The 27,839-nt window shown below is 40.8% G+C and overlaps 1 protein-coding gene across 1 annotated transcript in view; it reads right to left on the bottom strand.

The window, feature by feature from the left end:
* sh3rf3 (SH3 domain containing ring finger 3) overlaps positions 1–27,839 on the bottom strand; it is a 162,782-nt gene that overhangs the window by 18,746 nt on the left and 116,197 nt on the right. The window contains exons 4-6 of the mRNA XM_088352643.1: positions 18,271–18,588; positions 11,770–11,885; positions 5,516–5,686 (exon numbers count right to left, since the gene is read on the bottom strand). Of these exons, the coding sequence (XP_088208769.1) occupies positions 5,516–5,686; positions 11,770–11,885; positions 18,271–18,588 (605 nt within the window). The remainder of the gene's footprint in view (positions 1–5,515; positions 5,687–11,769; positions 11,886–18,270; positions 18,589–27,839) is intronic.

Raw genomic sequence — 27,839 nt, forward strand, 5'->3', positions numbered from 1 at the left:
CTAATATTCACGTTTGATACAGTAATCCCTCGCTACTTTGCGCTCAGGGTTGGGTCAGGTTACTTTAACTTGATTGCTTTCAATTACTTTTGGATTACTCCAATACCAAATATGCTAATAAAGGACAAAAGAAACTAAATATAAATACAATTATGACTCACAACACGTGGTAAGCTTTCTCTCCTGGCTTTGATCTCTTTGATCTCCGGCAAAACTAACATAAAATGCGACAGAAACAAAATGAAAATCAATCCAAACAGCTTGCCAACATCATATTTGCCGTTCCATGTATTCCGTTACTCCCCAAGCCTGCACAAAATTTTGTAATTATATTCATATTTAGTTTCATTTGTCTTCTCATCTCATCTCATCTGCCGTACCGCTTATCCTCACTAGGGTCGCGGGGGGGCTGGAGCCCATCCCAGCCATCTCCGGGCAGTGGGCAGGGGACACCCTGAACTGGTTGCCAGCCAATCACAGGGCACACAGGGACAGACAACTCATTCGCTCATTCACACCTAGGGACAATTTGGACCGGCCAATTCACCTGAAATGCATGTTTTTGGAATGTGGGAGGAAACCGGAGTGCCCGGAGGAAACCCACGCAAGCACGGGGAGAACATACAAACTCCGCACAGGAAGTCTGGAGCTGGATTTGAACCCACGACAGGTTCCCATGACATGAACTGTGCCGCACAAGCGCTAACCACTGTGCCGCCGTGCCGCCTTCATTTGTCTTGTATTAGCATATTTGGTATTGGAGTAATCCAAAAGTAATTGAAAGTAATCAAGTTAAAGTAACCCTACCCAACCCTGTTTGCGCTTTGGTTATTGCTGCTTCACAACCTCGTGGGTTTTAAATTGAAATTGAATTGTCTTTGTCATTGATATCAACGTATTGTGCATTGTGTTCTGAGAAGACAGCACACAGCAAAAGCTATCACAAAGGGCAGGTTGTATCTCTATGTGTTGCGTGGGCATGAAAGTAATAGGCTGGTATATCCTAGTGTCCACATAACGAACTGGGAAGCACGGTCACAGCTAATTTTTAGCAAATTGTTACCTTGAACAGATATTCCTCAATTACCGTAAATTCCGGACTATAAGCCGCTACTTTTTTCCCTAATTTTCAACCCTGCGGCTTATTCAGTGATGCGGCCAATTGATGCAATTTTTCTAACGGCCGCCAGCGGCGCTCGAGTGTTGCTACCATTAACTGCCCTGTCACAGGCACAGTTTGGGATTAAAGCTATATTATTATTATTAAAGTTTTGAAAACTCTCTCCGTGTACTGTCTTTTTTTTGTAAATATGTGTAACCCATGTATAATACGTATTTGCAACTGTATATTTTTGAAATGTATTTATTTGTATTTACTTTAGACACTTATTCTGTTTTGCACGGGTGAACGAAAAGTGAGGGGCGGAACAAACGCGGGGTGCAGAGTTTAAGTGGGGACCGCTAAAGGTGAGGGACAAACAAGGAAAGAAGAGGGGGTGAAAAGTTGGTTAAAGAAAAAGGAGTTGCGTGAGTAAATGTGTTCATGTGATATATTTTTCCCGCCCTTACCTTTGGAAATATATACTTTTTTCCTTGGATTACTTTCAACGGGACCCGGACTCTGCAGGTCTGCATCAAACCTTAAGTACCGGTATCATTTTCCGTTCATTTTGCCGGCTGTTATTTTTGGACTAAGGACTTTAATGAAGGACATTTAGTTTCAATCGCGGGACTTGAAGTCGGGTTTGGGTTAATTTTGTGTTTGTGATACATGTTTAAATGCGGGCGCATGTGGCTTATATACAGGTGCGGCTTGTGTGTGTACAAAATCGGTTTTCTTTTTAAAATGTGGGGGGTGCGGCTTATAATCAGGTGCACTCTATAGTCCGGAATTTACGGTACATCAAGCGCGAATAAATGATGATCACCAGTGTCTCATGGGATGTTATCGGCGCGGGGAAAGACTGAAGCGGCATCGGGAGAGAAGGCAATAGCGGTCCTGCAGGTCCTGTCTACTGCAGCAAGGTTAACTCTCACAAGCCACCCCTGCCAAGCCTGTACCTCACCAACAACACCCGATCCCTTACCCATGATGACCTGGAGATACAACTTGTGAGAAACTACTACTTTCGGGACGGTTGTATTATAACCATCTTGGAGACCTGGCTCAATCCGAGGTTACACTATGCTAGCGTGCAGATAGCCTGCCGCTTTCAATATTGCTTTTTTGCACTGAAAAACCTCAATTTTCGTTATAGTTTTGAAAAATGACGATAAAGAGTATACATTCAACTCTAGTTCTGTATTTATAGTTTGAGATCTATCGTTGTTATTTTGTTGTATAGTCTCAGTCTGTTAGTACGTCACCTCGAGCTAAGTTTGACTCTTAGTGGCTTTTATGGAGTAGCATTACTACCAATGTTCCCTCTAATTTTCCACGAGTCTGAGCGTTCACACAAAGTCGGTGAGCAACGCTTGAAACAACAGTGAGCAACCATAATCCCAAGTGTGGCAAGATAATTAATTATCAAACATGTCCAAAACAGAGTTACATTTTGCTGAGGTTCCGGCAATGCAAAATTATGTTTCTCTTTTGAATGAATTGGCTCATGTACTATTGCAAAGGTTGTACGGTCTACAAACGTCGTTTGTTCTTACAATTCTTTCACAAGATATCCATTTCTTTTTATTTCCTGATATATTTTGTCGCATAATATTAACATTTTTGGGGGCTTATTTAGTCGGTTACAAGATACAGAACTGTACTTAATCACATTTTTTTGTGGAAGTACAATGTTGGCAACAAGATTCACTTGATATAGATATTAGCATAGTTATTTGTATGCGACACAAACGTTTTCTTATTTTTTCCGTGTTTTTTTTCTACTTTTTAAAAAATTCGTTTTAAAAAAATCTCATTGTGTTTATTTTTTCTGAGCTGTTACTTTTTACTTTTTGTTCTCTATTTACTTTTTTCCTACATTTCTTTCTTTTCTTTTTTTCTGGCTTTTTTCTAAATGTTTCCTTCTTTTTTCTCTTCCTTTTGGTTCTTTTTTTCTCAGCTTTTCACTACTTTTTCATTATGGTATTTCTTTCTTTTTTGTTCTATTCCCCCCTTCCTTTAAGACATTTTGTGCATAGTTTTACATAATATTTGGTCATGTTGGGATTAAAGAAGCAAAAACAACCCGAAGAGCCGTTTAGGGCCCAAAAGAGCCGGTTCCTTTTAGTGAGCCGAGCCGAAAAAGCCGGTTCCCCGACAAACTCTACTAACTTTACTCAACTTCGTTCTCCTTCGACTCGACTTCAAAATACCGAGGACACAACGTCAGGTGAACCCGTGTATTTTTACCTTCATGCACTGTAACTTTGACTTGAGTCGCTACTTAATTAGTAATTTTGAGCTCTCATTTTTGTGCGCTTAGTGGGGGGTTCAGCTCCCCGTTAACCACGAAAATTGAGGTATTCCCGTAACATAAAATCACATTTTAACGCAATCACGACTATATTTCAGAACAAAGATATGTTTATAGTAAATCTTGTGTAAACATCTCTAGATCTGTGGGTGTGTGTCAGCCTGTCCTTATCACAAGCATCCTTACATCTGGGTAATTACGGAGGAACTGAAGAAAAAGCGAGCATTCTTGCGCAAACATAGCAAACGCGCTTATTTGATTGCACTCTCCTCCCCCCTCATTATCACGTACACGTCGCCTACCACGAAGAGTGTTTAGTGTTCCCGACATGGTCTCTCTCATTTCTATTCATCTTTGCACCTTTCTGCAAGCCCTCGTCTGGTTTCATCATCTTCCTCCCTCCTTTCATGCTTCATTTTCTTTCCTCCGTTCCCTGTGTCTTCATTATGTTCCTCCCCTCTTGTTTGTGTTTCCATTATCCCTCCGTCGCCCGGCTTTTGTTTCTCCCTGCTTCGTAGTCTTATATCGCACGGCCTGGTGGAATGCAGATGAGCTGGGCGGGCGCTTGAAATACGGACCTCCTCAAAGGAAGGACGGCGGCCGTTAAAACGAGGGATATACAACGGTGACCACAGAGCACTTACCTTTTAATCTCTTGCGGTTTTAACAGCGTTGGGTAGTTGGCTTTGAATGCTAACAGCAGCAGTAATAACAATTTTATTATAATGATGATGATGATGATGGTAATAATCTAATCTCAGTTTGTGGTAGTAGCAGAAATGACGGAGACAGAAGAGTTAATTGGATATAGAATAATGCCACGTTTTTCGGGGTTGTGTTTGAAAAAAGTCCAGCCATAGTCAAAACAAGCAAAGTAGAAACACCGTAAATTCCGGACTATAAGCCGCTACTTTTTTCCCAAACGTTCAACCCTGCGGTTTATTCAGTGATGCGGCCAATTTATGTCATTTTTCTAACGGCCGCCAGCGGCGCTCGAGACTTAGACCGCTGGAATATATGCGCCGAGGAAGACTGCAACTTCTTAGCTTGTGCACAAATTAAATTAGCGTAAATTTACCCTCATCATGCAAATTGCAAAAAGAAAGGCACATGACGCAGCTTTCAAGCTAAAAGCAATCGAGCAATCCGATAAAGAAGGAAACAGAGCTACTGCAAGTAAACTTTACTTTGCGAGCGTGTTGCTAGCGTGTTTTGGAATAAGGGAGCGCGTGGGACGACGTTTATATGACAAAGTTACTTTCCGACTCTAAGGAAGACGACTTTGATGGCGTCAGTTATAAGAAGGAAGATAAGGATGGTTTACCGTGATTTTTACAAGTACGGAATATTTTTTAACAGACCCGTTTACTGTTTTGCGAGCGTGTTGCTAGTAGCGTGTTGCTACCTGTCACAGTCACGGTTTGGGATGAAAGTAATATTATTATTATTAAAGATTTGAAAACTCTCTCGGTGTACCGTCTTTCTTTGTAAATATGTGTAACCATGTATAATATGTATTTGCAACTGTATATTTTTGTAATGTATTTATTTTAGAGACTTTTTAGAGATATGTTTTCCACGGGCGAATCAAAAAGAAGGGGCGAAAACAAAGGGGGCTGACGGGAAGTGGAATATAGGTGAGACGTGTTTTTGGACGCAGCGGACAATAGTGGATATATATTTTTCCCTCCCTTACTTTTGGAAATATAGACTTTTTTTTCCCTTGGATTACTTTCAACGGATCCCGGACTCTGCAGGTCTGCATCAAACCTTAAGTTCCGGTATCATTTTCAGTTCATTTTGCCGACTGTAGTCGCGAGACTTATAATGGGGTTTGGGTTAAATTTGTGATTGTGTTACATGTTTTAATGTGGGCGCATGCGGCTTATATACAGGTGCGGCTTGTGTAAGTACAAAAGCGGTTATCGTCTTAAAATGTGGTGGGTGCGGCTTATAATCAGGTGCGCTCTATAGTCCGGAATTTACGGGATTTATTTATTTATTGGATATCAGTAACATAAAATATATCCAATCATAACAAAATAACAACTATATATGGATGAGAGGAGACATTTCAAGATGTGAGGAAGACGACCGACCTGGACACAGGCGTGACGTAATTTCCTGGGAAGACGCCCGATGCGGCCGTTCTCAAGGAAGTGCCTTTAAACCATCCGTCTTGACATTTCTCCGTCACTCGGTACATCTCCCCTTTTCGAAGTTCCAGCTCGTCAGCCTTCTGGGGCTTGTAGGCGTAGAGCGCAAGGTAGCTGGGAAATAAAAGGGAAAGAAGGAAAGAAAGTTCACTTTCTGGCAGACGCCCAATATCAATGCAGGTTATTCTTACACCTACAGTTGAAACGTAAGTGTCATAAAACCAAAATATTACACAAGATGATTTTAAATAGGTGAGACATGGAGGTAGACTGCAGTGAATTGAGGTGAATTAGATATTTTTTCTGATGCAACAGGTACAGGTACAAAAATCCAACCGTACCAGCTCCTTGTTAAAATGTAATATTTCTTCTACAAATTTTACAGCATTGGAAAACGTTAAAAGTGTCAAATTAAAGCAAAACTATATTTTCCTCCCCCAATTATTTCAATTTGTAAACATTTATGTTAAAGCGCCAGTGAGACGCTCTGCAGCGCTAAAGAGACGCATGCGGCTCCTGAGCCACATGTTGCCCACCATCCATCTTAGAGGAAAGCAATATTGAAAAAAAAATACATAGACAAACCAGTAATATTAATGAATTATGTCGAATTATAATGTATACTGTAAATGTGAAAATATATTTAAAAATATATGTATATTTTTTATTAATTAACTACCTCTCTATGTATCCATCCAATCATCCTTCCGATCATCCATCCATCCATCTATCTATCAATCTGTCTATCAAACTGTCTATCCATCTATCCGTCCGTTACGCCATCTATCTATACGTCCAATTATCTGACCATCCATCCGTCCAACTATCTATCCATCCGTCCGTCGATCCGTCCAACTACCTATTCATCCGTCTGTTCAACCAACCTTCCATCTATCCATCTATCTATCTATCTATCCACTGCATCTACTCTCTCTCTTTATATATATATATATATATATATATATATATATATATATATATATATATATATATATATATATATATATATATATATATATATATATATATATGTGTAGGAATAAATAAACAAGAGTCATAAATCCCGATTTCCGTGCTAGTGTGTGTGTGTGTATGTGCCTTATAGGCTCCGAGATGACCGAACCTATTTTTGTGAACATTGCTACAATTGTGCTTTAAGCCTCTGCAAGTGTCTTAAACTAGGTTTTGTGTCAAGTTACCCCTAATACATACCAACAAACCTAGTGTTATGCCATGCCATGCCCCCGCCAAGACAGGGGTCCCTGTTCCTCATCCTCACCACTGGGCCAGCATTCTACCTCAGCCAGCATAGGTGGGGACGATCACAATCAACCCAGCCGCCATCAATCAAGACAAAATGTGTGCATTACAATTGGCTATTGGACCGAGCCGATACGCATACAGGCATTGTTTCTTGGTAGTGAGAGTTGGTGAGGTGTCTCCTTTTTTTCCTAACCCTGGCAGCCCTTCTTTCACACAAGAGTGGGATTCAAGTGCAGGGCAGGAGGGGGTTGTTCGCCTCCAAGTTAGTTACGCCAGGTTCTCTTTGGATGAGCGATTAATAATGGGAAATCCGGCCATTACAGGAAGGGGTACTTTTGCCCTGGCTCACTAACAACCCCAAAAACCTCACCCAAGGAGAATGCCCGGCAACGCCAGGGCCATTCTGCTTATATATGTGTGTGTGCGTGTGTGTGTGTGTGTGTGTGTGTGTGTGTGTATGTATAATCCTAAAATGTAAAAAAATAGATTGCGTTCATTATGGGGTAATGAGGTCATTACAAAGAGACAGCTTCAATTTCTGTTTTTTTTTAACTCAAAATATGTATTGTGTGTTTTTTGTTGCAAAAATAAATATTTTAAGTAATAACTGATATTTTTAACTGACTTGTACGAAAATATTATTTACTTTCATGGTGTTCATAGTCCCCCAATATTTTAGCAAATAGTGTAATATTTTTGTAAATGAATATACAGAGAAGATAGTAATAAATATAATAATAGGTAAATACATACATAAAAAATATGTTCATTTAGACCATTTTGCCATTTTAAACACAAACAATTGAATACTTTGCTAAATTGTGAAATCAACGGTAGAATTTTAATATGAATTTTTTGTTGATTCATTATTTCCAGGGTTGCCTATATTATTATTTCCCCACAAACCATTAGTTTTACTATATATTATTTAGCGTTTTATCTGTGCAAACACTTTAATGTAAACAAATCTTTACACAAAAGAAAAAACGCTTTTTTTTTTTTTACACATGACAGCTGCAATATGTAGTATTTTAGAGTGTGTTTGACAAACAAATGAGCCGTTGCAGGGCAAATACCGAGACTGAAGTAAAGCAGCCCCTATATGCTCAATCTTGGTTGCCATGGTAACAGATGTGAAGATCGTATTCTGTCTTCCCATGGCAACAGGAATAGTTGCATGGTCAATAAGGAAACGTCTGGCTTTTGACATTCTGTTGTAATATAATTAATATGTTGACAGTATTATTATTATCATCATTATTATTATTGTTATTATTTTCAAGCATTGCAAATAATACAATATTTAACCATAATTTAATAACTAGTTTGGCCCATTTTGTGACCAAAAATGGGCAAAAATTATTATTTTACAAAACAAAGACAAAGAACAAAAATAGTCATCTGGCAATCTGACGTATGCTTTACCAGCAAGCATTGTAAGTTTAAGAAGTCGAACACCTTTTCAATGGCCTAATTCAAGCACTTTATACCCACTTTCAAAGTCAAATTTCCAATTTTTCCAGTCTTGATGCACCCGTGCAGGGAGATGACAATTCACATGACAATGCCATACAAACTAATGCCAGGTGTTGTTAGTCGTGAGGGAAGAGTAAATGCAATGGCGAAGTGCCACCAGAGCTGGCATTTCAGTGTCTTTAGGCAAACTTGTTTTATTTTTTCTTCATGTAATGTGTGGTCTATCGAGTCAAACATGGCAACAATTTCAAGTATTTACAAGCACTTTACCCGAAATTCAATCACCTTTCAGACCTTGAAACACAACATCAAAATGTATGCATTTTAAAGGATTTTAAGCTCCTGTATGAACCCTGAAGTTAGGTCGCATTTGCAAATGAACTGGTTTCAGATTTGAGCCGAAGGCCCATGAGTATCATTTTTGTTAAAACATTGCCATTTATTATATTGTTAGTCAATAGTAATAATAATAATAATAATAATAATAATAATAATAATAATAATAAATTAAATACTACAAATTTTGTTAAAAATATTTAAGAAAAAATAAAAAAACAGGACCCCAAATCAAAATTCATCTGAGCTGTAGGAAATTAAACTAATTTCCTGTGGAGAATTTTAAAAGAGAGTATTTTCTATCAATTGGTATTTAAATTATTCCATCCATCATCCGCACCGCTTATCCTCAGTAGGGTCGCGGGGGTGCTGGAGCCCATCCCAGCTATCTTCGGGCAGTGGGCAGGGGGACACCCTGAGCCGGTTGCCAGCCAGTTGCAAGGCACACAGGGACAGACAATTCACTCGCCCATTCGTACCTAGGGACAATTTGGACCACCCAATTAACCTGACATGCATGTTTTTTTTTTAATGTGGGAGGAAACTGGAGTACCCAGAGGCAACCCACGCAAGCACGGGGAGAACATGCAAACTCCACACAGGAAAGTTCGATCTCATGACCTTAAAACTGTGCTAACCACTCCATGCCCGCTATGTAAATGATTATTAAAAAAAGATTTGTCCCTTGAATTGTCTAAGCAATTAGTTCATACTGCTAATTGATGGCATTGGGAAAACAATTTATTTATTTTCTCGATTTTCACTAATTTTACAAACAACAGTAATTCTTATTTCCAAATAGGTTATTACTAGGGATGCAGGATGATTGTCAGGCTGATAATGGCTAAATACGATATTACACTTATCAGCCTGTTAGAACATATTTCCAAAATATGAGGAGAGAAACAAAACATGGACATATGTTTTTCTATATATATGCAAAATATGTTTTTTTTCCACAGTCATGTGCGCTTGTTTCTGGTATTGATGGCCTTGGAGAAGAAACAGTCTCTGAGCCCGTTAGTCCCTGTTTTATGGCATTTGTAGCCTCTGCCAGATGGAAGCAGGTCAAAGAGTTGGTCGCTGGGTTGAGAAGAGTCTTTTATAATGCTGTTGGCTCTGCTAAGGTATTATAGTAACTTATGTGAACAGCTAAGATAATGCCACTAGATAAGAATGAGCCGTATCGTTTTCTTAGCCAAGGCATGTGTGCCATTTGGTATTGAAACTCTTGTATAATGTTTAGGAATGTATGCACATTGTTACATAATGAACACAACGATAATCATATGTACTTTCTGCAATACTATTATGTCAGTGATATGGTGCTCATAACAAAGATTTTTTCGTTATAGTTGGATAGATAGAGACAGAGATAGATGGATAGAGATAGAGAGATAGAAAGATTGAGATAGAGAGATAGATAGAGATAGAGAGATAGATGGGTGGAGATAGAGAGATAGATAGATAGAGAGAGAGATAGGAGATGGAGAGATAGAGAGATAGAGAGATAGATAGAGATAGAGAGAAAGATATAGAGAGAAGGATAGATATAGAGATAGATAGATAGATAGATAGATAGATAGATAGATAGATAGATAGATAGATAGATAGATAGATAGATAGATAGATAGATAGATAGATGGATAGCTAGAGAGAGATAGAGAGATAGTAAGATAGATAGAGAGATAGAGATAGAGAGATAGTAAGATAGATAGACAGAGATAGAGGGATAAAGAGAGATAGAGAGAGATAGATAGAGATAGAGAGATAGATAGAAAGAGAGATAGAGGTAGATAGAGATAGATTGAGATAGATAGATAGAGATTGATAGAGATAGATAGAGATAGAGATAGAGATGGATAGAGATAGAGAGATAGAGAGATAGAGATAGAGATAGAGATGGATAGAGATAGAGAGATAGAGAGATAGAGATAGAGATAGAGAGATAGATAGAGATAGATAGAGATAGATAGAGATAGAGATAGAGGTAGATAGAGATAGATTGAGATAGATAGATAGATAGAGATTGATAGAGATAGATATAGATAGATACAGAGATAGATAGATAGAGATAGATAGATAGATACAGAGATAGATAGATAGAGATGGATAGCTATAGATATAGATGTAGAGCTAGATAGAGTTAGATAGAGGTATAGAAATATAGAGATATAGAGACATACTGACAGACAGACGGACAGACAGACAGAGATATAGAGATGATAGAGATAGAGATAGAGATAGAGAGATAAAGAGATAGATAGGGATAGAGAGATATATAGAAATAGATATATAGATAAATAGAGATATATATAGAGATAGATAGAGATAGAGTTAGATCGAGATATAGATAGAGTTAGATAGAGATATAGATAGAGATATAGATAGAGTTAGATAGAGATATAGAGACAGACAGACAGACAGACAGACAGACAGACAGACAGACAGACAGACAGACAGACAGAGAGAAAGAGAGAGAGAGAGAGAGAGAGAGAGAGAGAGAGAGAGAGAGAGAGAGAGAGAGATAGATAGATAGATAGATAGATAGATAGATAGATAGATAGATAGATAGATAGATAGATACTTTATTCATCCCTGTAGGGAAATTCACACTTACAGCAGTATCCTTGTGTTAAAAAATTAAATAAAAGCCATGGAATAAAAAAATACCCAAACAATTGATTGACAAAGTAAAACTTTAGTTTTCAAATGCTGTTGTAATTGTAAACCAAAATTAACACACAAATCAAAATAATTTGATTCTTGCGTGTGTTTTTAATTACATTTTCTAAACATAGCATGCAGCTAAGAAGGAAAGTTAGCTGTTATCGGTTCCCAGGAGCAGGATTTTAGCGGTTATCAGTATAGATAAAAACTGTTATCATGAGGTCATAGTGCTTTTGTTTTATTATGAGTTCTTTTCAAGTTGTTTTTAAAGGGCTTTCTCAGTGTCACGTCGGAAGCGTAGCTGTTAATAGCAGAATCCGTGGAACAGGGCCAACATCAGAGAAAGAAAAGCTTTTTAACGACAAACTTGGGAAATATTCAATGCCAGCAAAAAAAAAAAAATGTGTACACTCCAGGTTAGGAAATAGAATGAATGGTTGATTTGGACTCACATGTTGAGAGGCAGCTGCACCTTAGCATGGGCCAACAACTCAGAGGTGATGGATGCCACTTTGGGGGGCACCAAGACCCCTGCCGAGGAGGGGGACGGGCCTGGGGACGACGCGTCCTGAAGGCAAAAATACAAATAAGAAAACGTTTTGTGATTAAGGGCTTTACAAATAAACATGATTTGACTTAAATAGTCTGGAACAGGGGTCAAGAGCCTCATTGAGTTAGAAATTTGGCCATGGGGCCGTTCCTGGAGACGTATCCAATTTTTCATTCACATTAATGATATAAATGCAGACAAAACATGACAGACATACATGTTATATTTATTTATTTTTTTAAAGGTGGTGTCGGGAATTTCAGACTGCTATCTTATGCCACCATCTCCTGGCTTTAAGTCATAGACCCAGCATCAGTCAGATCATTCATTAAAGTAAGTGAATTTATTAGACACGCTTGTATAAACTCTTCTTTTTTATCTTTTCAGGGGTTTGAGCCAATCCCAGCCATCTCCGGGCAGTGGGCAGGGGACACCCTGAACTGGTTGCCAGCCAATCGCAGGGCACACAGGGACAGACAACTCATTCGCTCATTCACACCTAGGGACAATTTGGACCGGCCAATCCACCTGAAATGCATGTCTTTGGAATGTGGGAGGAAACCGGAGTGCCCGGAGGAAACCCACGCAAGCACGGGGAGAACATACAAACTCCGCACAGAAAGTCTGGAGCTGGATTTGAACCCACGACAGGTTCCCATGACATGAACTGTGCCGCACAAGCGCTAACCACTGCGCCGCCGTGCTGCCCTTGCTTCTTACATATTCTGCAGTAATACTTCTGTATTATCATCAGTATTAGTACTTTTAATATATTCATGCTACACTAACAAAAACTGTGATGACAAGCATAAAGTCATTCTCTCTGTAATATTCGGCAGCAGTATTTCTGCATTATTGTATTACTGTGTTAGTATCTTTGACGCATTTTTTTTTAAGTATTTTTGTAGTATTTCCGTAGTTTTACTGTAGTAATTCCATAGTATTTCCACATATTATGTAGTTTTCATTTTTGTACTCTTTTGGTGGTATTCGTGTATTTCTTCCTTTAATAGCATTTTTGTAGTATAGTATCTATGTACTAGTATTTTGTAGAATTTCTGGGGTATTTATTTTGTTTCTTTTTAGAGTTAAAGCAAAACCATATATTAAGTCTCTGTATTTCAGCACCAAATCTGATATTTAGATATATGTTTTGTAGTATTTCTGTGGTAGTATTTTTGTAATAGTTACACAAAAGAACGACAGCGTCAAAGCTGACATCAAGGCAAACATTATTTCATTAATAGTATTATTTACTGTATTATAGATTTTTTTATGACATTTTTGACTGTTTTTGTTTGACGAGCCCAGATTAAAAGACTTATCGGGCAGCATGGGACTCGTAGGCCGTAGTTTGCCCATCCCTGGTCTGGATGCTTTGCAGATAACCAAATGCCTTCACAAATCCATCAAGTGCAATTATAAAAGCAATCCGAGGCAGCTCCAGGCCGTAGCAATGTATATATATATATTTTATTAAAATGGAAATGTCAGAGATGGTTATTGGGAAATATGTGAGCAATGTTAAAAAGCTATATTATCTAGGTAGTAAATTTCTCACATTCCGGTGAATATGGAGAATGAATGTGCGTATTATTCATGATACTGTAGCAGTCGAGTTATGGGCTCATAAAACAAGCGATGTCAACCACCACTCAGAAACCGCAAATGGAAGGGGAGAAAAAAATAGGTTGTTAAATGAAAATAAGATAAAATTGCTTTTAAACAATTTTGTCTCATTTTTCAGTTTTTTAAACGTTTTTCAGAATTTGTTTTCTGTTGTTTTGAGACTACAGTTTTGTTTTGTGTTTACACTTTTGTTTTTTTTTTCCCCAAGTAAATGCAATAAACTTTCATGATCTTTTGTTCTTTTTGGTGAATGATTTCCCCCCTCTTTTCCCAAAGAATGAATTCCCCCTAATTCGATATTTTCTCTCTGTATACATATATTTTTTGCAGCCCTTTTGAACACTTTTTTAAAGTATGAATTTTGTCTTCTTCCGAGCAATTATTTAATTGTTTTTTTAGTAGATAATTTCAGGGGTTAGTTTTATTTGTAATTATTTATTTATTTATCTGTCAAAACCAGAACAGAGACAGGACCCACTTGCGTTGAGTTTCTCACAGGTTTTATTGGAAGAAAGAAAAAGGGTTGCGCCCACAGTCCGGTGACTGCTGGACGCGGGAAGCAGGTCGATCTGACACTCGGATTGTGCTCCGAACTTGGAAGTGGATCTTCCGTGGCGAACGATGGCGGTGTCGGGGACGGAAAAACGTGGTCGGGGTCGAAAGCGAGTCATAAGCCAGAATAGGAGAGAAGACGTGGTCAGGGACAAAAGTGGTCGAAAGCCGGGACGGGAGAGTAGACGTGGTCAGGATCAAAAACGGGTCGAAGCAAGGTGACAGACGGGAGCAAAAAAACGGGACAGGTGGGAGTCAGGGTAGAAAAAAGCTTGCCTAGTGTTAGCTGAGGTTCGCAGACGGACTGACAAAAGGGGACAGACAGGACTGGGTACAAATACTGATCGGTAGCCAATCAGAACCCGCGGCAGTTGGCGCCAAATGAGCGGGGAAAGCTGAGTAACATCAGTAATCATGACATTTATCAATACTTTTTTATTTAAAAAAAAAAAACATTTACGCATTTTCCTGAATATTTATTTTCTGTATATTTAGGGAAAATGACAAAAAAAATCTGGAAATAAAACAATATATGTATAAATATTTTCCAGTTTATTAAATGCACTTTCATGCTGTTGATCATCATTCTGATTGATTTTTTTTCTCTTTAAAAAAACAAATGCAATATTAATCCATCTTAATGGTAGGAATTAATTGAACATTATTGATATAAACTATATATTGACAAGAGTCCATATTAATGTGTTAGTTGTGCATGTATGATTTGAGTATTTTTTTGGTTCAATTTATTGGCATTTTTTATTTATTTATGAATATTTTTAGGTTTTTAGCATAATGTTTGCATGTTTATCAATTTATTTTCATTCTTATTCATTGATATTTATTTTCTGAAAATTAAGGAAAAAGCAAAACAAATTGATTGTTCAAAAATTATTTAAAATCCTTTTTTTTTCGAAAGAATGCAATACACCTCCATATTTATTTATCAATCATGTAATGCATTTATTCTTTCCTTGATATTTTGTATTTCATTTTAGTTACATCTTTTCTTTATTTAGTATTTTTTTCTGTTTTTAAAATATTTTCTGAATATTTTCCCCTAAATACTTATGATTCTTATGATTATTTAGGAAAAATACTGATATAACTGAAATATATAAAAGGAGGTGGCTAGAGTCAAGAACACATTCACATTTCTGACTCTTTCTGGGAGATTGATACAGAGGAGAGGATTCCCAGCCCCCTCGCTCAACCCAAATGATGTGTTGGGAGTCATTAGGTGACCAAACCAATTCCAACCCCTAATGCCAAGAGCCAAGTACCAATGTTGTAAGTCCTAGGTATGACTGCTGAGATACGCAAACAACTAAAAGTACGGAACCTTGTCTTTAAATCTGGTGACAAGGAGGCACTGAGATCAGCGAGGGCTAACCTGAACCGTGCTATCAGACTAGCAAAGCGAACGTACAGTCAAAAAATCCAGGAACGTTTCCTCAATAAAACCAACACCAGGGATATGTGGAAAGGCATTCAGGCCATTACCAAATACAAGCCAACCACCGCCCCAGTGCAGGACACTAGCATGGACTTTCTGAATGACCTCAACAAATTCTTTGGAAGGTTCGAGGCACAAAACGGCACCACTGCAGCGAAAGCGGTTCCAAATCAGGACGAAAGAGCACTCCACCTGGACTCATCTGACGTGAGGAAGACCCTGAGAAGGGTCAACACAAGGAAGGCGGATAGGTCAGAACAGTTCAGATGTCATCTACCTCAGCACGGGCTCCCCCCAAGGCTGCGTCCTAAGCCCCTTGCTGTTCACCTTGATGACACACGACTGCGTCCCTAGGTCCGCCACAAACCACATCGTGAAGTATGCTGACGACACAACAGTGGTGGGCCTCATCAGGGATGACAACGACCTGGCCTACAGAGAGGAGGTGGAGCAGTTGGTGGGCTGGTGCAGGGACAACAGCCTGGTCCTGAATGTTGACAAAACTAAAGAGATCATTGTCGACTTTAGGAAAAACCAGCCCAACCATGCCCCACTTTGCATCAACAACAAGGCTGTGGAGGTTGTCAGCAGTATCAGGTTCCTAGGGGTGCACATTACAAACAAACTCACCTGGTCCGTGAACACTGCATCACTGGTTAAGAGGGCACAGCAGCGCCTGTACTTCCTGCGGAGGATGAGGAGAGCCCACCTGCCCCCACCCTCCCTCATCACATTCTACAGGGGCACCATAGAGAGTATCCTGACCAGCTGTATCTCTGTGTGGTGTGGAGGCTGCAGCGCTACCGACTGGGGTAGTGTGAGGAGGGTAACGAGGACAGCAGAGAAAATAATCGGGACTACACTTCCCTCCATTCAGGACATTGGCCAGAAGCGCTGCCTATCCCATGCTAAGAACATTACCGGGGACCCCTCTCACCCCCATCATGGACTGTTCACTCTGCTAGCCTCTGGGAAGAGGTACTGCAGTGTGCGGTGCAGGACCACCAGGCTCCGCAATAGTCTAGTCCCCCTGGCCATTAGACTGTTAAATGGTCAATCTAACATATAGTTAACTTAAATCTAAACGGCTGCTAATCTGACTTTTTGCACTACTGGCAGTTTTTTATAGCTTGCCACTCCTTGCACATTGCTCTCTGCACTATTGTAATTACAGCGTTATTGTTACAGTGTTAATGTTACTGTGTACCTGACTTGTTAACCTGACTGCCCATTTTGCACATCTGGTTAGCTACTCTTCTTGCACTATCGGCACTATGGTAAAATACTATACGTAGCCAAAATACAATACAACTTTATTTATATCTGTACATTCAAGGAAACTGTGGGGGTCAGATGCATCGACATTTCGTTCTGTATACACGTGTACTAGAATGACAATAAAGTAGATCTGAATCTGAATCTGAATCTGAATTAACTAATTAATCTCGATTTGCAAATAAATTGATCGCGATTCATTTATTAAATCCAGATTTTACAAATGGCAGTAAATATGAAAAAAGGATGAATGGATACATAAGATTGCATTTATTATGGCAAAAGGTATACACTAAGTACAGTAGATGTGCAAACAGATTGTAATACCAAAGACAGCTCTCATAACAAAAATATTCAAGTACTTTATGGAAACGTTGAACTGTAAATTTGCTGTAAGGCAGTTTTAATTGTTATTTTATTATCTCTCTCTCTCTCTCTCTCACTGTCTCTCTGTCTATCGGTCACTCTCTCCTGGTCACTCTTGGTCACTCTCTCACACTGTCTCTCTGTCACTCTCTGTCAATCTCTCTCACTGTCTCTCGGTCAATCTCTCTCACTGTCTCTCGGTCAATCTCTCTCACTGTCTCTCGGTCAATCTCTCACTGTCTCTTGGTCACTCTCTCTCACTGTCTTTCTGTCGCTCTCTCTCGGTCACTCTCTCTCACTGTCTCTCGGTCAATCTCTCTCACTGTCTCTCGGTCAATCTCTCTCACTGTCTCTCGGTCACTCTCTCTCACTGTCTCTCGGTCACTCTCACTGTATCTTGGTCACTCTCACTGTCTCTTGGTCACTATCACTGTCTCTTGGTCACTATCACTGTCTCTCAGTCACACACTCACTCGGTGACTCACTCACTCACTCACTCGGTGACTCACTCACTCACTCACTCACTCACTCACTCACTCACTCACTCACTCACTCACTCACTCACTCACTCACTCACTCACTCACTCACTCACTCACTCACTCACTCACTCCCCTTGATGTTCACTATCATTTGTGTACTGTTATCCAATGCAAATCTAGTCCACCCTGGTCATCCTGGAAGGGGGGTTACTACTAATGAGACCCCTTCAAGGTTTCTTATTTTTTCCGTGCTGAGGTTTTGAGGTTTTCCTTGCCCGCATGTTGGTTTAAGATCAAGGGATGTTGTCACTGCAACCTGTGCAGTCCTTTGAGACATTTTGTGATTAAGGGATATACAAATTAATATGACTTGACTTGACTGATTCTGTCTAAGTGAACAAGTCTCCTCAATGAAGGCAGCCAAAAAAAAGGTTTAAGACTACTTAATGGATTTTCACTTTTCACGGGTGGTCCTGGTGGCTCATTAACCGGGAATACTTAAGGATCTCTGTATTTTATATTTTTCTGCTCATTATTTTTTTATACTGTATACTTTGCAAATTGAGGTGCAACCTCAATTTCGTTGTAGGAACACAATGATAATAAAGGTGATTCTGCAACCAGACTGCTTATGAGTGTGCTTACCTGTATACGGGCAGCGGCCCTGGGGTCGGAGGAGCTAATGAGGACCGGGTGGGAAATCTCCATACTGTGCCTGTTGTTGAACTGAGCTGCCCGCTGGGTAACGGACAAGGCCGAGAAGGAATGTCTCTTCTTAGCGTTTTTCTTGCCTTCGCCCCGCCGATGCGAAGATGAACCGTTTCCATTGGACGGCGAAGTGCAGGGGGAGGGGCTAAGAGAGCAGGGACCCAGCGGGGAAGGGTCCGAGCTGGGGCCTGGCACCCCAGCCGCCGTTGTCGCCGGTTTGTCGATTTCCATCAGTTGTTTTGCCGTTTCGTTCAACTGGAGAGAAGAAACAAAAAAAAAGGTTTGGGGTTTACCTTCGGGTGTTTTATTGTCGTGATTATAACACGTACACCAGCTGAGATCGTGGGGTGCGCAGTTTAAAGTGTCCTTAAAAAGTTGGAATTTATACATTTTTTTGATTAAGTTCGTGTTAACAATGCCCAATTGAGTTCAAAGAGCCTTTACATATTTTTCGCCACAGCGCTTATATGCTTTTATCTTACTTTTATCTCCACAAAACGCATTACACTAGAGCAGGGGTGTCAAACTCATTTTAACTCAGGGGCCACACGATAGAACAAACATTCTTTCAGGGGCCGGACTAATAGATTAGAGGGAAAGAACAAGAAAAAGTAAGAGAGAGGAGAAAGAGGCAGAGAAAAAGAGAGAGGGTGAGACAATAAAAGAAGGAAAGGAAGAAAGAGAGAGAGAGAATGTGAGAAACCAAAGAGATAAAAAGAGAAATAGTGAGAGAGGGGGAAAGAGAGAGAAAGTAAGAAATCCAAAGAGAAATAGAAAGAAAGATAGGAGGAGAGAAATAAGTGACGCCTGGTTCGTTTAAGATCAGGGGATGTTGTAATTGTAACCTGTGTAAAAAAAAGAAGAGAAAGAGAGAAGGGGAGAAAGAGAGAAGAGGAAAGTGAGAAAGGAGGAGATAAAAGAGAGAGAAAATAAAAAAAGGAAGAGAGCAACAGAAGCAAAAAGAGAGAAAGAGATGAAGAGGAACAAAGAAAGAGAAAAAGAGAGAGAGAGTGAGCGAGAGAGAGAGAGGGAAAAAGGGAGGAAGAGAGAGAGAAAAGGAGGAAGAGAGAGAGACAGAGAGAGAGAGAGAGAGAATACAAGTACAACATTTGTGAGAGGCACCTGGCTTTGGCAACATCAAGTGGACATATTCCGACCCGCAGCTCATTTTTCTCTTGCGCTTCCCTTAGCATTGCCTCGCGGGCTAGATTCAATCCCTTAGCGGGCCAGATTAGGCCCGCAGGCCGCCTGTTTGACACCACTGCACTAGGAAAAAGGAGGTGGTTGAGATGTGGGGAAGAAGAATGATTTCACAAGCTGGGTCGCGTCTTTCTTTTGTTCTAGGATGAAAATGGTGAAAGTAAGAAAATGACTCTAAAATACAGTTCAAACTGCAGCTCAAAACCCAAGAATGATGGAAAAGGAAGAGTTTATTGCAGCGCGTCTAAGAATTTCATATACTTGCTCAGGCAAGTATTGATGCAATGATGATTTCAGCTTCAACAAGTACAATATTTTTAAGTGACAGACATCACCTTTAAGAAACAAGCAAATACCATACCACAATGGAAAAATAAGAAAAAAAATGCTTGAAATGAGACATTTTAGTACTCTGTGGAAATAAGGCGTCACTTTACTCCATGCGCCAGTACACTCGAATCAGTGTTTGATCATTGCGTCCCGTGTGTTTATGAGGTGTGCTTGGATCATGGACTACTTATGGATAAAAACAACGCCGACATCCATTATATTTGGCTGGATAAGTCTGTGGCATTTTTGCCATGGGAGCATAAAATAAAATAAATAAATAAATAGATAAAAGTGTCCCGCAGAAATTAACCAACACAAAAGGTGTTTTGGCAAGTAAGCCACAGTTTCTCAGTACTCAGTACTACAGGTCCCAGGGTGCTTTGCGGCATCAAAATATCCCAGATGAGGGAAATTGCACGTGCATCGGTAAATTGATCGGGTCGTTTCATTTATACTCTATCCCTTGCCACAGCCTCAGTCTATCGTAAGTTGAGAAATATTCCGCGATCCATTATCCCAGCTCACTTATTGCTGCAAGCGAAGTTTGACAAGTTGTATTTTGTCGGGCCTGGCGGATCTTTTTTGCTGATCTGTCCACCAAAATTTAAACTGCACTCACGAGGCTGCGATACATTTTACCCACCACATGTTGCTTTGAGTAGTGTCCTGCAGGGAGCCCTTTTGTCAGGCCTGCAGCTTTATTTTGCCCTTACAGTGTTTATGCCAAAATGAACTGCACCCGTGCGGCCGTAATCCATTATCCCCAATCCCATATTTCTGCAAGCAGGAACCTGCAGAAGGCCTTTTTGTTGTGAAGTGTGTTGTTCCTGCCTATCTCATATCAAATGCATAGTTGTGGCCACGAACCATTATCCCCAGTCAACAATCGATGAGAGTAGGGGGCTAGAGAGCGAATTTGTGTCAAGCGTGTCAGTTCCCCTTACAGATTTTTACCAAGAATGAACTATACTGTACTTGCTAGGCTGCAATCCACTATCCCAAATCCCATATTGCAGCACTTTTGTGGGGAGAATTGCCATTCTGTCCCGGATAAAATGAAATGCACGTTGTAGTCACGATCCACTATCTCCGTTGCTGGGACTAAGGGCTAGCAGAGCACATTTTTCTTTGATATCGACTGCTGAACCGTGCATTTGTGGCACACCTAAAATAAAGGGCACTGTTTTGACTGCTATCCATTATCCCAAGTCAACTTTGGCTGTGAGCAGGGTTTGGCACAGAGTATACTAAAAACGTGGGGGATACTTTGCAGATTTTTGCTTATCGAGAGAAGTACATATAGGTTTGTTATTTGGTTTGTAATATGGTATTGGTTTCCTCCAAGCACTCCGGTTTCCTCCCACATTCCAAAAACATGCATTTCAGGTGAATTGGCCGGTCCAAATTGTCCCTAGGTGTGACTGAGCGAGTGAGTTGTCTGTCCCTGTGTGCCCTGTGATTAGCTGGCAACCAGTTCAGGGTGTCCCCTGCCCACTGCCCGATGATTGCTGGGATGGGCTCCAGCACCCCCGCGACCCTACTGAGGATAAGCGGTGCAGCTAATGAGAGGAGATGAGATGAAATACACATATATGAAAAAAAAAATCAAAATGCTTTCTGGTATTGTTCAGGGCCGGACCAAATGTGGAGGCGGGCCGTATCCGGCCCACGGGCCGTAGCTTTATACTATGAAACATTCCAAATTCATTAACATCCGAACAAGTAAAATAGGTTCTTGTTAAGCACCTCCACAGCTTTAAATGACATCCAAGTGACTCGCTAAGAACACAAGCACACACTGAGGACTCGCGCTAAAAAGCAAAAACACAACATCAGCTCTTATCCTCTGACAAACTCGCCTCGTCTTGACACAAAAACTCCCCTGAGGTGGACTGCGGCGTTATTTCAAGATACAAAAGGACGATATAAGCCCCATTTACATAATAATAAATATGCTAATCGAGCCAAATCGTATGCTAATGAGCGTGATGGATGGAATTGGCGATTCTCGAGGGACGGACTAGAGGACGCGAAGACGTGTTCCCCAGACATGGAAGGTCGGTGACACAACGCGCCGAGACTTATCAGAAAACAATCAAGTCATTTGGAGTTCCGTTATGCCGTCGCACACGCCGTGTCAGCGCTGCGGTAAAATTGATAAAATTGCAAGCAGGTGGAGAAAAATTCGCCTGATATAAAATGTTCTTTTACTTGACTGAGTAAAAAAAAATTCCAAGGTGAGCTAGCTTCCTTTGAGATAATTTTCAATTTTAATTTGACTTAGAAGGTCATTCATATCAGTATCAGGACCAGAACAGGAACAGGACACAATTGTGTTATGTTGCTCACAAGTTTTAAATAAAGGAAAGAGGACAGACTGGGGCAGCACGTCGGCGCAGTGGTTAGCGTGTGTGCGGCACAGTTGTCTTGGGAACCTCTTGTGTGGGTTCAAATCCAGCTACCGGACTTCCTGTGCGGAGTTTGTATGTTCTCCCCGTGCTTGCGTGGGTTGCACTCTGGTTTTCTCCCACATTCCAAAGAAATGCTTTTCAGGTGGATTGGCTGGTTTGAATTGTCCCTAGGTGTACGAGCGAGCGAGTTGTCTGTCCCTGTGTGCCCTACGATTGGCTGGCAACCAGTTCAGGGTGTCCCCTGCCCACTGCCCGATAGTTGCTGGGATGGGCTCCAGCACCCTCGCTGGATAAGCGGTGCAGCTAATGAGATGAGGAGAGGACGGACTGCGCCCACGATCCAGTGTTCGCTAGGCGCGGGAGCGTGGCGAGCGATGGCAGTGTAGGGGATGGAGAAACAGGTCAAAAGCCGGGACTGGAGAGCAAAAACGTGGTCGGGTCGTAAATCGGGACGGGAGAGCAGACGCGGTCAAGATCAACACGGGTCGTAGCCGGAGACAGACGGGAGAAAAGACGGGGCAGGTGGGAGTCAGAGTTGAAAAGGCTTGCCTAGTATTCACTGAAGTTAGCAGACGACAGGGGACAGATAGGAGTGGGTTTGAATAGGGACAGAGATCCAATCAGAGTCCGAGGCAGTTGGCGCCAAAGGAGCGGGCACACAGGATTCACATCGGTAATCATGACAATCAGGGGTCTGGCCTCAACATTCAGAGTTTAAAAAAGTCAGATTTATTGTATGCACAAAATTCAGACGTTACCGTTGTGTTATGATTTATATTTTTTTGCAGAATGGTTTAGATTACTATTTAAATTGGGTAGTTTTTTTTCTTTCATATGTTACCCAATCAGCTCCCCTCTGCCACTTGAGCCCAGCAGGCGTAACTCAGCTTGTGGGATATGCTGCGTTCAGGAAAGCTGGGAAATCGGATGGTTAGCACCTAAGTTGAAATTATTTTTAATTTGCCGAGAAAGTCAAAACCAAGCTTTACTTCGCCCGTGCGTACTTCAGCGCCAAACTGTGGCTGTTTTGGCTGAAATTTACTTGGGGCCGAGTCCCTCAAATCAAATGTACACTGCAAATGCAGCACCTAATGTCACGGTTGCCATGGCGCTCACTTGGTCCCGCTCGTGAAGCACCAGCAGGGGCTTGTTGACGGATTGGCTTCCCTTCTATTTAAGCTCAGTGCTCTCACTCACCCTTTGTCAGTCCATGAACGAACCTCTGCGCCTGCAAAACATTTTTTTTTTACTCCGTCCGGTTTCCTGTTGGTATTTACTGTCCGGTATTGTTCCCGTCTATTTTGTCCTGTTTAATATCTGTCTCCAGTAATCGTTCCCGTCTAGTTTGTCCTGTTCAATTTCGATATCCAGTTTTGATAAAGCCCATCTGCCCCGTTCTGTCCGGTATCGACCCCATCTGTCCGACATCTGCTCGTGCAATCGGTATCAATCTCGTCGGTCTCTGGCTTCCTGTCATTCCACGTCAGACTGCTGCCTCTCGTCATCCGCCCAATGATCGCCGAATCTCTGGCGTTTGGGTTAACGTGCATGACTGTCCCATTTCCCGTAAAATAAAAGCTTGTGTGAGAAACGTCACGCATATGGGTTCTCCTCCTGTTCCGGTTCTTGACACCTAAATGAACGGGTTGGCACCGAAATGCGCATCACTGAAAAGAAAATCAAGTTCTGCAGGTTACAAGCTTCAAATAGTGAAAGATTTGGCCAAAAAGCTTGTAAAGCTTGTAAGCTATTGGCAAGAAGGAGAAATGACGTCTGACGTGAGGGAGGTTGTAAAGTTGGCTGTTTTTGGTTGTGTATTTCTCAGACTTCCATGCTATGAAATTAACCAGTTTTTATATTCCTAAATATAAAAACAATCATCACACACACACATAGTCACGATGACAAAGATCAGTCTAATTCCATTGTTTGTAATACGTTTTTCAATCTTTTGCTTTTATTGTGAAGTCACACTCATGTGTGACTTCATTTCCTGTTTATGTGAGACGTCAATAAACCACGCCTACTGACCGGATGTTTCCAGTTTAGCCTGGGCGGCCAGCGAGCATGGCCGGTCAGGCTGGGCTGGGATATCCACCATGTAGATTTAAAACCTCAATAAGTGTTTTTATTTGAATAATTCTCTCAACAGAGCGTTTATATCTTGTATATCTCTCACAGAGGTGGAGGGAGGAAGCCGTGCGTCTTTTACCCCATCACTGAGGAGGAAAATTTCTTTGGTTATTTTGAGTTAGACTGATGGATTAGTGAGCATTTTCTTTATCTTAATAATTACTTGAGTAAAAGTAAATGCATGCTGTGTAGATTTTCCACAAAGGACCAAAAAAAAACAAAAAAACGCAAGAGAGAAGCCCGACCGGCCCGACATTTTAAGCCCGAACTGGTCTGGTCTGGTCTTACCTCTAGTCCTTACCAATGCCAACTCACGACCTTGGTTCAAAGTAGAACATTTACTCTTTAAATATTTCAGACACCGCAAAATTGATGTTGCTCTAATGATTGGCAGGCCGTCTTTATTCCATTATATCCTTTAATGCTCCGTAATAACTAAATCCCCGTGTTCACGTCCATCACCGATTCCGAGCAGACTCAAAGCAGCAAACGCTAAGAAAAGAAAAAGGAAAAAAAAACGTCGGCGCCCGCTCAGCACCACCCACGGCTCGAACTCTTCACACAGTCAGAAAAGGGGGAGAAGGTTAAATCGTTTCAAAGTCCTCACACTCTAAAGCAGGGGTGTCAAACAGGGGTCCGCGGGCCAGATCAGGCCCGCTAAGGGATTGAATCAGGCTCACGAGACAACGCTGAGGGAAACGAAAGAGAAAAACGAGCTGCAGGTTGAAATATGTCCACTTGATGTTGTCGAAGCCAGGTGCTTCTTACAAACGCTGTACTTGTATCTCTCTCTCTCTCTCTCTCTCTCTCTCTCTCTCTCTCTCTCTCTCTCTCTCTTGCGCTTTCTCTTGCTTTTCACGCTCTCTCTTTCTCTTGCTTCTCTCTCACCTGCACCCTTTCTTTTTTGCTTTCTTCCTCTTGCTTGCTTTTCGCTTTCTCTTTTGCTCTCGCTTTTTCTCTTTTTCTCTCTCTCTCTCGCTTTCTTGCTTTTCTGTCTATCTCGCTTTTCTCTCTCTTTCGCTCTCTACTTTTCACTATCCCTGTCTCGCTTTTTGCTATCCGTCCCTCGCTTTCTCTCTCTCTCTCTCTCTCTCTCTCTCTCTCTCTCTCTCTCTCTCTCTCTCTCTCTCTCTCACTTTTTGCTCTCGCTCGCACTTTTGCCTCTCGCTCGCACTTTTCGCTCTTGCTCGCAATTTTCGCTCTCGCTTTTCTCTATCTCTCGCAACGCTTTTCGCTTTCTCTCTCTCGCTTGTGTTTTCGATTTCTCTCTCTCTCTCTTTCTCTCTTGCTTTCGCTCTCTCTCTTTCGCCCTGACCTTTCTCTCTCTCTCGCTTTATGCTCTCTCTCTCTCGCTTTATGCTCTCTCTCGCTTTATGCTCTCTCTCTCTCTCTCTCTTGCATTTTGCTCTCTCTCTTGCTTTTTGCTCTTTTCCTTTATCTCTCCTTCTCTCTCTCTCTTGCTTTTTGCTCTCTCTCTCTCTCTCTCTCTCTCTCTCTCTCTCTCTCTCTCTCTCTCTCTCTCTCTCTCTCTCTCTCTCTCTCTCTCTCTCTCTCTCTCTCTCTCTCTCTCTCTCTCTCTCTCTCTCTCTCTCTCTCTCTCTCTCTCTCTCTCTCTCTCTCTCTCTCTCTCTCTCTCTCTCTCTCTCTCTCTCTCTCTCTCTCTAATCTACTATTCTGGCCCCCGAGAAAATGTTCTATTGTGTGGCCCCCGAGTTAAAATGAGTTTGACACCCCGGCCCTAAAGCAACCTTTTAATCCAAGCTGGTGTGACTAAAACCTGTAATGAAAAAGTTCAACCCACAAAAGCGCGTATTGCCTTAAAGTTTTTGTGTTTTTCCTTGCCCGCGTGTTGGTTTAAGATCAGGGGATGGTGTCATTGTAACCTGTGCAGTCCTTCGAGACATCTTGAGATTAAGTGCTACACAACGGGGATTTTCTAATAACATTTAAGGATGTATTAATCAGTGTTGGGAACGTTACCTTAAAAAGTACTTAGTTGTAGTTACTCATTATTTCTTCCAAAAACTACTCTATGTGTTTTTTGTTGCTTTGATAATTTAATAATTTAATTCCCAACACTTGTACTGATGAAAACAACACGTATTTCATAAGAAGTAATAAAGGCTTGAAAAACTAGCAAAACGAAAACAAACACTACCGTTGTCTTTTTTTGTCAAAAAACTAAAAGTAGCTTCTACTTTTATGCAGAAACTTCCGGTAAAGCCGACATAATTATTTCTTCTGTGGTTGAAGCTAACATTGTCTTTATGTTTGCAAGAAATAAATACAATATGCAGTATAGTTGTCAAGACCAGAACGGAATCAGGCGGTGTCAAGGACGGAAAAACAGGTCGATAGCCGGGACAGGAGAGCAAAAACGTGGTCGGGATCAAAAACAGGTCGATCACAGAGACGAACGGGGAGATTAGAAACGGATGGGCTGAGAATTGGGTGCAAAAATGGTACAGGCGGGAGTCAGGGTGAAAATGCTTGCCTTGTAACAACAGATGTTCGCTGACGGACTGACATTCGGAGAGTGACAGAACTGGGCTTAAAAAGGGACAGGGAACTAATCAGATAGCCCGCAGCGGCTGGCGCCAATTGAGCGGGCAGAGGTGAAGCTAGTCAGTAATCATGACAATAGTCTTCTTCCAAAAAGAAAAATAACTTCTATTTATTTTGTCGAAAACTAGCGTTGTCTTCGCCCACACATTCTTTTCTACAGGCAAAGTCTGTGTCATCTACTTAAAGCACTTCTGTGTGGAAAATTTGCTTCTTCGTTTAAGAAAAAAATATTTGGTAAAGCTAGTATAATTTTCTTCCGTGGTGAAAGCCAGCATTGTCTTCTTCTTGGACAGAAATTAGTTAAGTGTTTTTCTATGCTAAAAAATAGCTTGTATTTTATTTTTTTGTCTTTCTCTCCACTAAAAGATGCAATTGTATCGTTCTTATCGAGAAATTTAATTTTCTTCTGTCCTGAAAATGATCTTCTTCTTCTTCAGAAATTAGTGTTGTCTGCCTTAAAAACAGAAAACGGGTGCATTCTCCTTCAGCACTGACAATTAGCTTATTTTAAGTCAAAACCTGTCAGGAAAGCTATCATTATTTTCTTTTGTGATGAAAGCTAGCAATGGCTTCTTTTCAGCCAGAAATTAGTTTTGAATGCTTTAATGCTAAAAAGAGCTTTTATATTTTTGGGTTGAGAACTACTGTTGTCTTCTTCTCTGCTGACAGCTACCATTGTGTCATTTTTAGCCAAAACCAGTACACTCCGGTGATAAAAAGTAGGTTCTATTTCTTCATCGAAAACTAGCATTGTCTTCTTATACACCTAATATTGCTGTTGCTGTCTTTTACTGGGGAAGACTGCAATTGTATAATTAGCTTCCTTAATGTCAAAAACTGCCATGAAAGCTAGCCTCGTTTCTTCTG

Source organism: Urocampus carinirostris, chromosome 14, assembly GCF_059441175.1.
Source record: "Urocampus carinirostris isolate Australia breed hairy pipefish chromosome 14, RoL_Ucar_1.0, whole genome shotgun sequence".
In the NCBI taxonomy this organism is placed as follows: Eukaryota; Metazoa; Chordata; class Actinopteri; order Syngnathiformes; family Syngnathidae; genus Urocampus; species Urocampus carinirostris.